Source organism: Danaus plexippus, chromosome 31 (assembly GCF_018135715.1).
Source record: "Danaus plexippus chromosome 31, MEX_DaPlex, whole genome shotgun sequence".
NCBI lineage: Eukaryota > Metazoa > Arthropoda > Insecta > Lepidoptera > Nymphalidae > Danaus > Danaus plexippus.
This window is the reverse complement of record NC_083558.1, coordinates 480119-499069: the sequence shown is the minus strand read 5'-3', so window position 1 is coordinate 499069 and position 18951 is coordinate 480119. Positions and strand designations below refer to the sequence as shown.

At 33.7% G+C, this 18951-nt stretch overlaps 1 protein-coding gene across 2 annotated transcripts; it reads left to right on the top strand.

The window, feature by feature from the left end:
- Positions 1-2510: 2510 nt before the first annotated feature.
- LOC116778557 (M-phase inducer phosphatase-like) lies at positions 2511-18634 on the top strand. 2 transcript variants are annotated; one of them, XM_032672592.2, is made up of 6 exons: positions 2511-2602; positions 14939-15392; positions 15698-16592; positions 16742-16893; positions 16976-17151; positions 17503-18634. In XM_032672592.2, the coding sequence occupies exons 1-6, from the start codon at positions 2565-2567 to the stop codon at positions 17741-17743; spliced, it is 1956 nt and encodes a 651-aa protein (XP_032528483.2). In that variant the 5' UTR covers positions 2511-2564; the 3' UTR covers positions 17744-18634. The 2 variants fall into 2 exon arrangements, with proteins under 2 accessions (XP_032528483.2, XP_032528484.2); XM_032672593.2 differs by lacking the exon at positions 2511-2602 and adding an exon at positions 14370-14507.
- Positions 18635-18951: the final 317 nt, after the last annotated feature.

Sequence of the window (18951 nt, the reverse complement as noted above, 5' to 3'; positions counted from 1 at the left end):
TGTAAGAGGTGAACCACACTTAGAGATAAGACTATCCATACATGATATAAGGCGCCGCGGGCTTGAAGCGGCGCGGCGGTATTACACTTAAAAACATTATTACGCCAATAAACTTGAATTTTAATGCATAACATATAAATGAATTAAAAAAAAAACAACCTTATGCATTCAGTTCGACAAATCTTACAGTCACTTATTTGAATTATATAAAAAAGACACTCATTTGACTCGACGGCGTTTCTAAAATTTTAAACTTTTTCTTCGTTAACATTGTTTATTGTTAAATTTATCCTTAAAATCATATAGCTATCAAGGCGCAGTTAAAAATATTTAATTTTGAAAATAAACTCACTAAAATTATAATTAACTAACATTTCCTATTAAATTATTTAAAATATTTAATAGAGAAATTGGAATTATATATATAGATACTATATTATTTAAAAAACATAGATAAATAACTCTAGAGTGATATATTAAGTTTTACATACGTTTTAAAATCAGATATATTAATGTCCTTAGTATAATTGACCAGTTATGACCTAAGGGGTTATGAATCTCTTACTCCTCAGGATATTTGAATTTATTACAAAAATTTATCAATATGATAAAAATAAATAAATACATAACTTTAAACTTTTAACCATACTATGCGAGAAGTTAGGAATGACAAACTGTTAACGCTGCGTATGTAGTGACGATAACACTTGGAGTAAGCGGACAGAATGACAGTTTATATATATATATATTTGATTTTAAAACCTTTTTTCGTAGTTTCATACTCGACACCTATAGTTAACTGTTACGTTTGTCTGTCGCGACATACAACGGGAACTATTCTCAGCTTTAAATTAACATTACTTTTTTAATTAATCAAACGTTACTGTAACTGGAATAAGGAAGCGGAAGTGTGAGGAAGTGACGTCATGTCAATGTTTTTAACAAGAGGTTCACTTGTGTTAGAATTCATAGCGTTAGTCTGTGTGAGGTCCGAAATTGAGATAACACATCTGTAATATTTTATTGGCAGTAAATTATAATCGTGATGTACCCGAGTTGAATTATTTGCTATAAATCGTAGGCTCGATACTTCATGCTTGTAGTTCAATACGATACTAACATTGTTAGAGTGTACACTTTTAACTGACGGTTTGTAGTCTTAAAATTCGAACCCGTAGTTATTTTTAAAATCAATACGTAATTACTAACCGTTTTACTATAAGTAACCGACACTTCGGGATTATGTCGTTCAAAATAAGAAAAAACGCGTAGTGTATTCGAAAATATGAGTTTTCTTTAAATATATTTTATTTTTTTAGAAAACTTCCGATCAATAGCAATCTTGTATTTATTTGAACTTTTCATTTACTCTCTTAACAGCATTGTGACTTTTTTACAAACAAAGTAATGTTTATGTTTGTGTTCTACTGCGGTAATTATTTCGAGGTCTGATCGACTTTGAATTGGACTTTTTAACTATACATGCGCAAAAGTTTGGTCCGAACACATTTAGACTTATATCAAAAACTAAATACAAAAAATGTTTATAATAATTTTAAAACAATTCCGATAAAATCCGTACACCAAAACATCTACGCCTTTTTATTTTCAATCAAAATTAAAAAAAAAAAAGCTACAACTAACAAAACATTTGAATATGGAATCGTTTCTGAAATGTCTGACAAAAATGCAGCGGTGTCCTTCACTTGGATCCTTGGACATATGGTTCTTGTTATCATCAATAAATAAATATAAACTTTATTCCATACAAATAAAGTCTATTTTTAAATGTACGGCTAATGAATGACCATATGATTTAACTTGAATTACATTTATGTGTGCGTGTGTGTTACTATATTATTAATGACGTCATAGTGAAATGGTTCTTATCTGATAGTAGATAAGGAAGAATTTTGTTTGTATGTATGTATGTGTGCGTTGAAACAGGATTCGTTTCCCATATGATTTTTGTATGGCATTCCTTCTTATATTAATACATATGATTTTAGATTTTATTCTGCAATTCATAAAGTTGAATTCTGTCTGATAAGCCTGTTATCGATCTAGTTAGGTCCTTTGTAGGGTCAGACGGGTTGGGCCTGCATGTTTACAGACTTATTATTTAAAAAAATACTATTTAAAAATTTAAAAACAAAATAGGTTTTATATTTTATTGTATATAACTAAATTGATTAACGGTTCACGATTTAATTCGTATTTTTATAATTAACGCTATTTACGGGATATTTATTAAAATATGCAATATTAAAGACGAAATGAAGAGAGAACAAATATATATATATATATTTTATACGAAATAGTTAAAAAAAAAATCGTTGTAAATGAACCATAAAATTACTACCAAAATGGTAGAAAATTTAATAGCGGCCACACCAGCTAGGGGTGGCGGGAGAATTCGTTACAGGAAACGGGATTGGGAGGGGCAAGGGGAGGGGAGAGTGGGGGGGGACGAGGGGGACACCGGCGAGGAGACCGCTGGGGAGGCAGTGGCTCGTCGACCGCGGCACTGGATAGACGTGATGTATGGTGTTGTGTTGTGAACCATGTGGGAACATTGTGAAGACGACTGCCAATGCTCCGGGTAGGTCCATTTATTATAGATAACACAACAGATTTAATGTTAGACATTGTTGTTAGTTTGCTATGAGTATTATAGATCGGAAATCGGTCGAGTTGAGGCTTTTAAGGCTCTGTAGGCTGTTTAAATACCAGCTGAACTTCCATAACAAATGAAATGCGAGATGTATGGCCTTAGGTCGATCGGTAATTAAGTAGATAAAGTTAATTTATAATAAGGATAATATTTTGGATACTGACGTCATACAACCTTGGGGTGTGGAGGTTTGATAACCTCCTTGTTTAGATCATCTGTATAACATGGGCTGAATGATGTGGACTTACACTTTTTATAACAGAACGCAAATAAAAAAAGTTATCCGCGAAAGTTTCAATTTCGTCTCGTTGAAAGTGAATGCTTGTGATATTTTGGGAAATATATCGCTCATTAGCAGTAAACAGATAAAATACAATGGCGGAATATAAAAAAAAACTTGTAAAATAGTCACGAAAGTTATCTTAAAAGCGTTGGCAATGTTATCGGATGATGGCTGATTTATGTTTATATTGCTGTCCTCATCTAACGTATACGACAGAAAGAGACGGAAGACACATTGGCGGGAAGTGATGTCACGGAATTCGTACACGTTTTAAGTTTTTTATGATTAAAATATTCATGTCTTGTAATTGATAGAAGTTAAGTCTCTATTCATATTTAGAAATTCAACAAGTTAATACAAAAGAATCATGTTCAAGTCAAGGGAATTGTTGTTAATGATTGTTTAGTATAAGAGCAACCTCAGGTCAATTCGAGTAACCTGTAACTGGTAACATAAACGATGTTGTTTATGTATATATATAATTTTCGATTTTCTTGTTTTTAAATTTTATTATTCATCTGTGTTAATATGATTTATATTTATATTATAGTAATTTAATTTAAGTATTGTGTATCCGCCATGACGTTGAATAACGTACTGTCAATTAAAACTGACGTATAACAAAATAGAATAAAAGAAGTATTTATATTATATGTACATATATATATGTTTATTTATACCTGGCTGTCTTGCGACTCCATTTTGTTTGACTTAAAAAATCTATTCAGGTTAAAAAAAATATTTACTAATATATACAAAGTTTTTAAGCACTTAAATTAATTGTAAATGCAGAATAGTTTGGGACGCAATATTTTTTTTGTTAAGTTTCGTTACAACAACTATCGTATCATTATAAATTGAAAAAAAAAATAGGTACTTATACAAAATCTTGTAAATTCTAATTTATCTTTTTCGATTACTTTATTTTCTTCTTTCCATAAAAGATATATGTATTTATCATTAAAGATAACTATGTTCAAATACTCCACCTTCCTATCTTATATTTTCATGTAATAGGTTATTCACCTCCAAAAACCTGTACGACCTTGAACCAAAAGCTAAACTGGTTCCACCAAGTTGAGCTCAGCGCTGAGATGAGATCTAATCTTGGTACCGCTGGCACTATTTGAATACACTAGCTTATCCCGCGACTTTCTCCACATTATGTTCATCTATTATAAATTTATATGAGAAAATAATAAAATAAAAAATCGTTTGTTACTTATCATCACGTCATCTGTCGACGGTTCGCCTGTGAGAGTCTCATGAAAATCTGTCCAGCCGTTTCGGAGTTTAGGCGGAACAAACAGATCAAGTAATATGTTTTAAATACCCTGTTTTGTATGTGAACACTATATATATATATATATATATATATATATATATACACACACACAGGAGGGTACACATATACAACACTCTTTACTCACAGCGGTAAAAAGCCTTGCTGTTAGAAATACGAATAAATAATGACGATAATGAAAGACAACGCTACGCTTCTGGCGGATGTATATATGTGTATGTTCGTTTGTTCGACCTGACCTCAGTAACTGCTGGTCCTATTTGAGTGATACTCTCAGTGTCGTGTAGCTCGCGTCAAGGAGGTATATGTCGTGTAACAGTAGAGGAGATAAAGCCGGATCAATAGCAGAATGTTGATATAAAACGCTTGGCAATACAAATATAGTATTAACGAGGCGATCACACGAGCTCCGGTGACGCCAAGAGACGAGCTGGCCTTCCGCTCTCACTTATAGTACAGTGATGAGTGACACGGCCGCAGCGGTCACAGAGCGCTGATATACAACGTGCACGGACGGAGCCGCGGGGATAGGGTAGTACGAATTAATTTGAATTATATCCCGCTAAATACAGACTGGAGAAATGAACTGAGTTCAACCTAATTGAGATGGGCTGATAACAAATCTTGAATTACTTATTATTTATAAGTTAAATAAATATCAGCTTAAAATACCAAAATCGTAATAGATTTGATATCAAGATAAAAATAACTTTCTAAAATCTCATAAGATTTCATCACTTCTATTACAATTCTGCCATAAGTAGCATCCGTACTCACTCACACGCGAAGATATCGTTTTTCATTAAATCTACGTTAAAACCATACAAAAGTTATGAATGAAAATTACACTAATATATATATATATATATATATATTAGTGTAATTTTCATTCAATTCAATATATATATATATATATATATATATATATATATATATGTCTAACCGACTTCGCCGATCGTTAGTAATGTTTCCGTTGCCACGTGACATGTGTTAGTACGTTAACGGCGCGTCACGCTCCGGCCGCTATGATCATACAGATGTATGTATGTCTCAGTACGGCGTTACTCCGTAACATATACGAGATCGTTTACGGATGGTTGGTACACTTTCGCTATAAAAATACTTGACCGATTTCTATGAAACTCTGCAGTGGTGTAGGTTATATAACAGAATAGGATTGAGCTATAATACATTGTAGTTATAACAGTTGTATTGTGTAAAGTCAGGTTAAGCACATTATATATATATATATATAAAGTAAAAAGTGTATGTCTTGTCAGATTTGATCATCACACTCCCGATTTGAATATAAATTCTACACATCAGTCTGCGTATTGTAAATGTTTGAAGTGAGACCAGATAAAGAAACTAGTTAAAAAAAAATTATATATATATATATAAAATTTCTCACATCATATATAGGAACTAGTGTTCCTCCTATTAAAATACATTTCAAACCACCAATAAAAAAGTTAATTGTAATTTTAATAAAAAAATATGTGTAAAAAAACGTTTTAATGAAGTAAAAAAGCTCTTCGTGTTGCTGCGACCGTTGAATCACCGACCGAGACGACATTTACAACTGGTTACTTCTACAGATATAAACTGTAGTATAGAATACTCAATATATATATTTAAAAAATATATATACAAACATTACACTTACTCCAAGTTTCAGTCGTAACTACACACGTAGCGTCAACAGTTTGCCATTCATAGTTCACAATATTAAAGCAGATTGAATGGGAGACGGGAGACGCTTCGTGTGTAGTGTGTTGCGAACTCGTGCTAAGCATAATGAACCCTCGTAATTCCGTCTACCCTCAACACTCACCCCTATAAAACTTGGATCAATGAACTCACCAGATGTCACGATATTATCTAAATATATATATATATATATACAAGAAAAACCTATCGAAAAATGCTTAAATAGTAACAAAAATTTTTTTTTATTAATTAATAGTTTTTCAACAAAAACTATTTTCGTGATAACTTTCCAATTAGCTTCGACATGCACGTCGTAAATTTCTGGTCACCAACAATAAAACTGTCAGACCCGAGGGTATGAAGGTGGCACCTGTCCCGGCCTGATAAGTGTATTGCAAATAAACAATAATTGAATTGTTTCTCTGTATACTTACTAATTAAGTCTGGACCGATTTTGATGAGACTGTCACTCCCGGATAGACGATGTCAAAACAAATAAGATTTTAGTAATTCAGACAATGTTGCTGTTCTTTATTATTTTGTCATTCATACTTATTACACCGTAAGTTTTTTAAAACAAAAAAAATATGAATTAATAACGTTTTAAATAACTTCGGCTCGCATGCTCTTCATCGTTTTTAATGCAGAGCGCTTAGAAGGCGTTTTTTTCATCGAACTCAATACTGACAGTCTGCAGTCTCATATAACCGTGATAAAATATGATATATTATATGAATGTTTAACGAGTAAACTGTCCGTGTGTAGTGTGATACACATAGTAAGGCATCAATGAATAATTATTATCACTCTCAACAAGCGTCCTCTGCTTCTCAAAACCACCGGAAGCGAGTCGTCTCGTTATCGTCACGTCCGAGTAAACAAACTTACGTTCAGTTTAACCGTTACAGTTTGTTAACCCGACGCCCGCGAAATAGACGATGCCGAACTGTCCATATTGCAACAGCTTCATCAGTGAAAGTCTCATCGAAATAGGTACAGGCAAAGTTTACCAGCAATATACAGATAGACAAACATAGTGAAAAAACATATTTTCATATGTGCTATATACATTAAACAACGTTATATTATTCGTCAAAGTTGTGGAGTGTACAAGTCATTTGAATTTAATTGATATTGTTTACTTCTAAAGACGGACAAACTGGCGTCTGTCGGCTGGTGTATATAAAGTTACGACATCGTCACTCACAGCACACGAGTATGCAGGCGAGTCCCGGGCGCACAATTAGTATAGTTTCAAATCTTCTTCATTCATAGACTCGAATATTAAGATTTCATAATATTTACGTTTTGTTAGCGTCCCTCAACTTCGAGCTTTCTATTTACCTTGTAGAATCCCGTTCCAAATTTGAATCCCAACTGACTCGGGTTGTATAATAAATAGATTCCAGCGCTTCGATTGCTTTCGTACATTTATTTTTTAAAGCGCTTTTTATTCAAAGTAAACGCTTAATTGAATTCCTAGATTTTTAAAGAAGTCGTAAGTGGAGTGCTAAGTTGCATAATAAATAGATCCCAGCGCTTGATTTTTATCGCAACGTAATTCGATTCGCAACGTATATTATTTTTAAAGCGCTTTTTAATTTCCAATGGGAATGTGATCCAGCGCTTTATAATTCCTAGGTTATTTTCAAGGCTTGATCAAGTTACGTCATACATAGACTAAAGCGCTTCCCATATTGTTTTTGGCGGTTCTTATAACATTACACAATAAATAGTTTCAAGCGCTCCAATTCAGCAAGTGGCCTCATTATAAGGAATGTGACAAGCGCTTTATTTCTGTGATATGAATATTTTCTAATCGGTATAATTACGTCATAAATGTCCGCTGGCGTCTTTTTATCAAATAATAGTTTGTATAAATGAGATTTCTATGCTCCGTGGAATCTAGATCTGTTAAGCCCTATAAGTAGAGGCGAGCCTTTTTACTTGTATCAATCATAGTGCGTGGGAGAACTTAGAAACGGCGGTTGGAGCCTGTTCTCTATGGTTTTAAACTTGTTTCTTTTTTTTTCCGTGTCTATGATAGGTATTCAAAGAGGTTTATTATTTTTTGTTACACCTCCACTGGACGCCGGCGGGATATCTTTAGAATGTATTTTTATACGACATAAGCATGTTTAGTGAGCGGAAGTTATTTGCTTGTGTAATCATAAGGAACTTATACTTTGACAATAAAATAAAATTATAACATATTGTACATAGATTGAATTTCTCTATACATCTGCTTGCAAAATTATTTATTGTCACTAAAATATTATATATATAATATGTGTATGTCCATCTGTCCATCGAACCCTTATCCTGGGAACTGTAACACCAACCTCCTTGGTACGGCATTATAAGATCACCCTCGATCTTGCGGAAGTTGGAGATAAAAAAAAAAATATAACAATAGACAATTAGATGATACAGATTCGCACGGGAATTGGCGCCGATTTGGAGTTAGGGAACTTTGACGTGAATTTAATATACAGGCTTGTTACGGCGGTTTTGTCCGCGTCGACGTTATTTGTGACGGCAAGAAATTCGTGATGTATGCCCAATATATTGTTGGTGAACACAATACAACTGTTATGCTTATCATAAAAAGTAATCATAGTTTCGGTGAACATTCCAATCAATGTCCTATCCTCATGTCTGACTTGCATCATCGCATAGTTTTACCAAAATCTGTGTAGTTTTTTTTTACATATTTTGAAATGTTTTGACATCACTGTTATTGTGTCGCTTTGATCTTCGTCCTTGAGCGATAACGCGACTGCAGTTTATCAGAACAAGAGTTCAGGAACGGAGATAAACTAACGGAAAACGGATATCGAATATGGCCGTTAAACAATAACATGATTAGGATTAATTAATAATTATGTTGTTTTTCCTGATTATATATATATATATGTATACGCAAAGATACACTCTCGAGACAACTTAGATCCGTGGGAAGAGGCTTCCTAATCAAAACAACCCTCGCGGAATAGTTGCACCAAAAAAATACAGGGGTATTCCTTTTTACAATTGCATCACTTTCTTTTAATAGCACGAGGTTTTTTTTTTTTTAATTTACATGTTGTTTTTTACATACCAAAGAAGTTTAAAACCATTAACTGACTTTCTTATTTACTAAAGTTTATACGGTGAAGGTGTTATGAATTTGTCTATTTATTTAATATGGAACTATTATGTAATAATCATATATTATAATATATAATCCTATATAACGTACAGCACACAGTTCGTATATATAACTCCGACCTCCTTGCTGTATTATTTCAGAGCGTTCCAATTTCAAAACAGGCGCGTATTGTCCGCGTGACGTCACCTTAACGGTTTTCTTGACGCGCCGCCCCTGTACACTCCACCACAACTTCAACCTTACGCGTATGGCAATAAAAAACAAATTCGTCTGTAATCAAAACGACTCGAAATGTCATAGGAAACGCCATTGTGCTAATTACATTTTCGTCAAATTAGCGCCAATTATTCATTGTTCTAAATCATAATCGGTGAAGTCCAGACGCTTTGTGCGATGAAAATAAAGAATGTTTCGCACAAATGAATTAAAATAAAGAAAAATTCGAAGCCGTATTGCTAAATAAAACCAATTTTAAAGTCCGTGAACAATAAACAACGCCTGTATCTAACTGGGTCATAGTAATCATTTTATGTGTCCCAATTTAAATATGGCCGCCTATATTGTTGTGATCTTTTATCTTATATGTGAGTTAAAACAGTATTCTCATTATTTAAAGAGTTTTTTTATAGGATTATTATGCAATTATTAGTTAAGCGATTCATTCTTCAACTGCCATTTGCTTCAGCGGTTATTTTCGACACTTTGAAGAAGTTAGTTTTTACGTAAAATTTTGTGATTTATGAGTTTTCACAAAAAAATGTTCTCTTAAACCTGAGCAGTTTATTTGAGACATGTGTTTTTTGAACTTATTTGCTTAGAAATACTACTAACTTATGATCGCGACTCCGTCTGCTGTTTGTCGTGTTTGATGTAAAAATTTCGTATGACAAATGAAAATAATTCTTAACACTATATATAGTTATATGTATATAAAGCGCGGGAAGTAATTTTATCAATAGTAACCTTCTCTCGTCCTCAAACTCCGTAACACGAGAGTGCTCTATACTGTAACGGCGCGGTGTCATATTCACAGTAGTAAGTCTAGAGGTGGGCGTTTATGAGATATCCGCATAATCGATTATGGAATTAGTAACTAATGTTTTCACAATCGAATGATATTAGTAACAAGAACTAATAATCGTGTTTTATGTGGTCTGTGATCTCAAAATTAGTTTTGTTAACTGCTATGCTATATTAATAATTTAAATTACGACCCATACAAGGTTCAAATATATATATATATATATATTATTACATAAATAATAAGTAAATATTGTTTCATTAAAAGAGTACATTGATTTGCTTATATTAAAAATATAAAATAGTTAGATTGACTTTCGACTTGTGACTAACTACTAACTGTTATAATCGAGACATTCGAGACATTTTCATAATCGAATGATTTCGTTAGTATCTCATAACCGCCCACCCCTAGTTAAGTCCGATATTCGTCGTGTTAGATTATTAATGATTTTACATTCGCATACTATACTATTCCACGCCATTTTAATTGATTTCTAAATAGATACTTACTATGTTATAATTAAATTATTGTGCAATATGTTTATATATTGTTGTGAGACCTCCCCGAATCCCTCCCGCGCGGACACATGTCGTCCGCCATATTGTCGCATGTGTTCAAAATATCTTGTAACACGTTTACCGATAGAACTATTGTTGATTTTATATAAATTTGGACATTTTTATTCAATGCTTTGTCTTATTTATTTGATACCTTATTTATTATATAGTCTTTGTATGACGTTTCGTTGACGTTGTTTTTTTTTTTTTTTTTAAAAACAGCCAATGTTTATTATCATACAGCCAATCCGTCATACGGCCAATGTCAATAAGAACATGTATAAAAAACGCAATATATAGTAAATAAAATTCAATATACTTATTGTTTCACAACCTTCATTCACCGGAAGCGGCCACCGGCGGATTTGAGGTCCACTTGAGTCCCTATCGTCTTACTGAGGCACTTGTGATTTAAAAAATAAAAGACAGGTCCCAAGGAGGTTTTCATTCTACAGAGGTCATATTGACGACAGAGTCATTCATAAAATATTATAGAAAGTTATTAATAACTAATTACATATATATCGAAATTAAGTTTCAACGAGAAAATTTATGTTTGTAAAAAAATTTGAGTTATGAATATTGCTTGGGTTTGTTGTGGTGTAAACGATCTTATCTATCGCTGCACGAGATTCCGATCAACAAAAGTTAAGTATTCGTGATACTTGTTGAGTATCAAGGAGGTTTTAAATTCCTTCGACGACTCTCATTATCCCATAACTATTACTTTATCCGCTGTACCACTGGGATGATGGTACCGCACGTGCTTCCTTATCCGGTTCAAACAAATCAAACATGTGTTCTTATATTATCAATTAGAAAGAGAAAAAAAACTCTTTAATTCGTAATGTTATCATCTTAAAAAAAATTAATGGATATTATCCGAAAAAAATTATAAATTGTTGAAATTATTTTAATCAATAATAATACATACAAACAAAAATATATCGATTAACACAGCCAAGCAAAGCATCTGCCTCAATACTTCCGTATTCAATTCTTGCAAAAAAAAAAAAGCTAACGCCTTCACCTCAAGCCATACAGCTGTTACATCTGGGATTTGATTCACTTGCAAGGAGTATTTATATATACTTTAATAAGCTGTATATCGTTGATATAAGTGTCAAAATCAAACAGAAATTTAAAAAAAAACTTGGCCAAAATATTCTATTGTTATTAAATACCTTATCCGTTTTGGAATAAGATCGTTTTTGGTTTGCATCTAAAACAGCTGCGTCCGCACGCGCCGAGACGTAATCCTTAACTTTGACCTGCCCTATAAGATGTTGCATTCATTGTTAGCGAGTAACGGTTTTAAAGATGAATTACAGCTGATACTTTAAAAGATTCCGCGCTATCAGTGGTCGTTGAAAATATTTTGCAGATAGCAACACTTATCAAATGTATTATGTTCTAGGAAAAGGTTTATTTAAATTATATTACACGTTGAAGATATTGAACAATACTTTTTAAGTGTTAAGTGTAATAGGCTCTAGGAAAACGTTTTAATGAAACAAATTTACATGTATTTATATATATAAATATTTTAAACAATTATTAAATTAAAAAAAGTCACGCTTTTTTTTTGTATGTATATATATGGGATATTTTTTTGTAACATAATATAGTTCAACAGATAATCAAAATCCAACAATAAATCACTAACGGAAGGGCACGTGCTATTAAACCGAGCATTGTACTCACCCACGTACAGCTGGCGCGTGCGCAAAGTGCAATTAAAAAAACCGAATATCGAATAATGGCTGTATGATACGGAACCTTTGACATTGTTAGAAAAAAAAACAATTCATGAATAAGATGACTTTGGCATAAGAAGTTGTCAAATAAATTGGAGCGAAATCATTTGACATTGACTTTTATATACAAATGTTTTTTTTTTTTTAAATATAACGACGAAAACCTAAATCAGAGTGATTCGTTAATGTTATTGTTTAATCAGCAGACAGGCCGGGGGACGACACCCTCTGTAACGGTTGCTCCATCGATTTTTAATTTCATGGAGGGTTGGTGCGATACCGTTCGGAAATGTGCGGTCAATGTCAACGCGGTATGCGTTATACATGAGGATATATAATTTCCTTTATAATTATTAATTGTATTAATAAAATGTCCCGATTATTCTTATTGTGTTGTCCTTATTTACAAACATATATACATGTGTAAACGTTATGTTTATTAATAGATCGATACTAACGGTTAAAATCGCGCCATGTGTCACCAATATCCTGTGGTTATTTTCGGTACGCCACATGCGACAACTAAACATCCCCGTTTCGATTTCGTTTTAACGCGATCGTTGCAAAATAACTTACACACGAAATTATTTATATCGACTTACAAACACATAAAAAAAAGATTAAACGTAACGTCTTTTAAACTCCACTCTCATGTATATCAACTTCTATAGATAAACGAACGAGTTGCATACAGAGGTTATCAACATGAACTGTCAAGTCACAAAATGGCGGGATTCGTTTAAAAACGGGAACAGGACAGGTAAAAAAAAAACCGTTGCATAAAGAATGAAAAAAAAAACCCGTTCTGCAACGAATATGCACTTGATTGATAACACAAAGGAATAAATAAAAACAAATAACCCCATTCACGGGTTAAACGATTTTCTTTTAACCCCTGTTACATACAAAAGTCGTGTCTTACAAAATTCAGGTTGAAATCTATTGTGGAAAATGTGATTATGTCTTTTATAATTTCGATTATTATAAATATTTAATTTAAGTTATAAATATTCGTGTTTAGATTACCAATTGCATATATTACGAAATAATTCATTCATATTTTGACTAGAAAGATCATTAATCGAATACATCTGAAGAAAATAAAATATATATTTATTATATTCTCGTCTACCCGTGATCACGGCTGTGACAAAGTAACCGAAACGTCGGAAGCGTGTAGTAAAAAATATTATAAACGCGTAGTGAATCTGAAAAATATTTTTATTTCTAGATATATATAATTAGACTGTTATATACAGAAATAAGACCTAATATATTATATACCTATATATATACAAAAATAATTTGCAAACGCCAAGCAAATGCGAGGTCGCAAGCTAGTTTTGATGTGTCGTCAAGGAATATCGGGGAGACCCTTCGAGTCGTAAAAACTCTCCCTCCTGATAAGAAACGGTAATGCAACTGCATTGTTAAGATGAAAGAAAGTCCCGAAATACGTTTGTAACGGTTAAAATTATTTTTAGCTAACTTAAATATATGTCTATATACTTTTTATGATAAAATTTTAATTTTGTTATATTATAGAGTGTAAATATTCGACGTTTAATATGTTTTTTTTTTTAGATTTGTCGTTGTTTTTGTTATAAACCAATAGATATTCCCACAATATAATAAATATTAATACGTCCGTCCTAACGGTCTTTACGGCCCCGACTTTAAATCTGTTGCATATTGATCGCTTAACCGATTTATGCATCTTTATCGAGCATTCATATGCTAATTAATGATATACGAAGTAAATTTTTCAATGAATTAACTATAAAAAAAAAATATTTTATTAAAATTTGCTTGCAATGAAAACTTTTTGGTCGAAAAACTCGTTTCCCATTTCCAGACGGAACATGTGAGTGACATAAGTCAAAACAAAAGCGCGCGCACCGGCGAATGCGAATTGTCATTTATCGCGATCCGACTCCGTAGTGTTAGTATAAAACAATCATGTGTTAAATGTAATCACAACAAATTGTGAGAATAGCGCCGCCATAATTTCACATAACCTTTAACGATGTGTGGCAAAGGGCAAGAAGGTAAACCGGTCTCGATGTTCCGATAGTTTGGTGATAAAAAAAATGTATTGTCACCCTTTCAGGGGATCGGTCATTGTTCACTCGGCTAAAGACGGCCGTGGGATTACTGGGCCTATCATTGAACTTAAACATATTGGTTTATAGTAAACATGTTGGCTATTGATTCCGTTGATATTGATTTATTATTAATAATAACAGCAAATATATAAATGTTCTGTGACGTACACGTAATGCCTGTCAGTACAAACAAGTGTAGAACCCCAGCTAGTAAGATGTAAAATATTAAACGAAAATTATTTAATATTTACTCTTTGATGAAATGCCGTAGATTAATAAGAAAACTACTTTCATATTATTAGAATTTCTGAAGTATGGTTCATTATGAACTCGCAAAATTTATTGTTTATGTAAATTTATAAATTTGATTACAGACTCATCACTGAGAGCTTCAAGATAAATTCCGGCAACAACGCCACAAAACGTAAACAGGACGAGGCTGTAACGAAAAACTACAGATTAAAAATGAATCCCCATTCCCTGGACTTCAAGAAGTCACCGTTGTCACCGATCAATACTCCGAAGAGACGGATCCTTGGACAGATTCAGAGTTCACCGCTTCTTAAACCCAAAGACTCTCCTACGATTGAGAGGCTGAAGAAAACGCCGATACAATCACCCAGACCGGATAGATCACCGCTGACGAGTAGATTCAATAGATCCAATAAAATAACTAGGATATTTGAGGAAAGGTCTAAGTTCAAGATGTCCAATAAAGAAAATTTTAGCGAGACCTTCATCAAAATTGATGTGGAGGAAGAAACGAGGTGTTCCTTTGAGAACTTCCCGTCCTGCTCGACGACCATGTCACATTGGTCGATGGCCAAGGTAAATATTGAGTAGCATTAACATACTTATTAGTTTGTGGGGATGTATGTATGGATTTTTGTTTAAAACAAGAACTACTGAGCAGAATTTGATTACGCTATCCAATTTTGTTAGCTTAGAAATTAGGATAATTTGCTGTAGGCTATGTCTTTCCATTCCAGTTGTGGTTACTATAACTTATTTAAGTGTACATTATTAATTTCTCCCTTAACTTAAATCCTAAGTCCATACTGACAATGTCACGGGCATGAGCTAGTTGGACATAAAATATCCCAGAAGCTAAAAACAATTAATTGAATTCACAGCTGGATTTCACGGATGCTCTGCAAAACGAGTTTGATACACCACAAAAAGAGAGTATATATGTGCCAGAGAAAGAAGTTGATTTGGACACCGATTTAGACACCTTACATGACCTGGAGGAGGAATTTGATTCCCAGAACTTCGACACCTGCACGAAATATGAGATAATATCTACAGAGAGCCCAGATATCATATCAAACGGACGGAGGAATACTAGGAAGATCACATCAAGAAACTTCTGCTTCGGTGCACCTCTCTCAGACAACGAGCAATCCACATCATTCAACAGACCAAACGAGAAAGCAACGAGAATGCTCAACTTTGAGGACGAGAGCTTCGAATTTACGTCACCAGCGGCCAAGAGGTCCAACATGTCCGTCAAGAAATCGTTGAAATTCAACGAAACACCAACAAAAAATTTATTAAGACATGAGAAAAGTGATTCGAGCATCGGGTCTATGTCATCTCCTGTATCCACTAAGTTGAGGATATACCCATCAGAATCCACTACATCCATGGAGAGTGGATTCATATCGGAGTTAGAGGAACCTTTCCTGGATATGGATGAGATATCAAACTCACCCAAGATGGCAAATTTCAACGAGCTATTATCCGGAACGATCAAAGAGAGCTTCCAAGTCGAAGAATTCAGTTTACGGAGACCGCTACAGAGAAGTTTGAGTTTCAATCCATCTAACAAAGCCAAGGTTTCCCTCTTTTCCATCGCTGAGAGTCCCAAGAAGAATAACAAGAGGTGCGAGAGGAGAGAAGAAGAGAATGTGTGTAACAAGAGGAGAAAATCTAATTGTGCTGATCCAGAAGAGAAGATTCAACGGCCCGTGTTACAGAGAGCTTTCTCGGAGAACAATGCATCCATCATGTCAGCGTTGGCCCGATGTAAGTTGTACTTAGTATTATTGTAAATAATATAGAATTCGCTGAAGATATTTCATGGATGGTGAAAAGTAAGATATTAAAAATAAATATATATATAACTCCTTTCTATAATATATTATAGGCATAACATATATTTATTTTCCTTCCAGCTGTGGTTGATCCAGATTTAATCGGAGACTTCTCCCAGCCCTTTGCGTTGCCACTCACAAGCGGCGACCACACTGACCTCAAATCCGTTTCCTGTGAAACACTGGCAGCTCTGCTGAGAGGAGAATATGATGACAGCATCGGAGAATTCAAGGTTAGCAACACCTTGAGCTATAATAGCAAAGCTAAGAGGTAGCTTTGATGAAAATATATTTATTTATATAATTTTTTTCTAGGTAATAGACTGCCGTTACCCATATGAGTACGAAGGAGGTCACATCCTTGGAGCCCTGAACCTATACACCCAGGAACAGATCCTGTCACTCATCAACGAGCCGTTGAAAGCCAAAGGCACCAAACGGAACATACTGGTGTTCCACTGTGAATTCTCCTTGGAGAGAGGACCCAAGTTGTGAGTATTATCACCTATTAACATAGATCAGCGTTTCTCAAAGTTGGTTAAAGCCTATGGGCCTTGCAGGCCTGGAGCGGGGGTAAAGAGACCCAGAATTTAATGGGGGTGATATCCTGGGGGTAATCTCATTCGGATAATATATGTCATAGTTGTTTTTCTGTAGCAAAAAAAAAATTTATTCTCAAAGTTTGGGAATCTCTGAGATAAAGCAGATGTAGCGTATATACTTGTTACCCACCTATTAATCAGTGAAAGTTCTATTGGAATGGTTCCAGCCGTATCGGTTATGTGATGAGGTAAGAAATATATCATTTTAGTTGTAATATAAATTTCTTTATGTTTTTTCAGATCCAGGTTTCTGCGTTCATCAGACAGAGCTAAGAACAAGGAACACTACCCCTCGCTGGACTATCCCGAGGTATATTTACTTCATGAGGGCTACAGAGCCTTCTACCAACGTTTCCCGGACATGTGCTCGCCGGCCGGATACACCGCCATGTTGGATCCGCAGCACAGGCATCTGTTGAGGAAGCACAGATCCATACAACCATCCACATCGGGCCACAGGCGGAATCGTCTGCTACTATAATGTGCAATGACGTCACGGTCTACTTAGACGGCCATGGTCTACTCTACCATGGCTTATTTGAGAGAGCGTCTATTAAAAGACGCTGGTCTATTGGAAAGACCGTGGTCTACTCGAAAGACCGACGCTTAATCTATATAAATATGTCCATATACCCTTCTCTAAACGGTCCACTGGACTAATTTATGAATAATGAAGAGAAAAACACCTGAATTACTGAAAAAAATATTAATATAAGGATGTAAATAATGATGCCATATTAAATAATAATAAAAATCTAGGTACAAAATATTATAAGATGAATCCCACCTGTAGGTTAATGTAGGTTAGACCTCGAGACCTGGAAATACAGACGTTCCAGGTCAACGGAAACCATGTGCCGTAAGAATTAACAAAGATACTATGTAAATACTAATATTATGACGGCGGAAGTAAAAACGTGACTTGTGCTGAGGACGAAAAAGAAAATACAAAAAAAAAATAACTTAACACGCGCCCGAAATAGATGATAGGAAGTATTTCTTTTTTAAGGTTTTATTGAAAAAAAAATTTTTTTTTTTAACAAAAATATAAGGCAATATCGATACGCTTAAGAGGATTTATTTTTATTATTATTATTATTATTATTTAATTAAAATTATGACTTAGTATTCTATTTCCCTGTACAGTGTAAATACCCCGACGCCGCTCGTATTTGTTTTCCACTGTCCCACTTCGGAGACGTACGCTTATTAGGTGATTGTTAAGGTAAAGATGGACTTGATAAAATTCCCCGGAGTTGAGAAATTTATTTGTCAGTTTTTTTTTGTTCCCCGGAAAAATCTCTATAATATATAATTACGTTAACAGATAGATTAGGAGTAAGTTGGAAATTAATAAATTATCTGAAAATAATGAGTGTTTTTTTTTGTGTCAACGAATGCGAGGCGAAGGTCAGCAAGAAACGGCCTCGACTACAAAAAGGTTGTATATGAATAATTATATGTTAAAAATAAATGTTTATTAATGAAAGATTATTTTTTATAAAATAAAAAATATATATGTTTTTCTCTTAAACGAGCTCGAAATACCAACCAAATCCTCGGGAATAGTTTTTCATCAGCTAACTACTTTTATGCTTAGCACAAGTTTGTCACTACACAATAGAGTAAGGTTACTCAAATCTTATTCGAGAAATTCCAATCATGTAAATCATAACATAAAATATCACT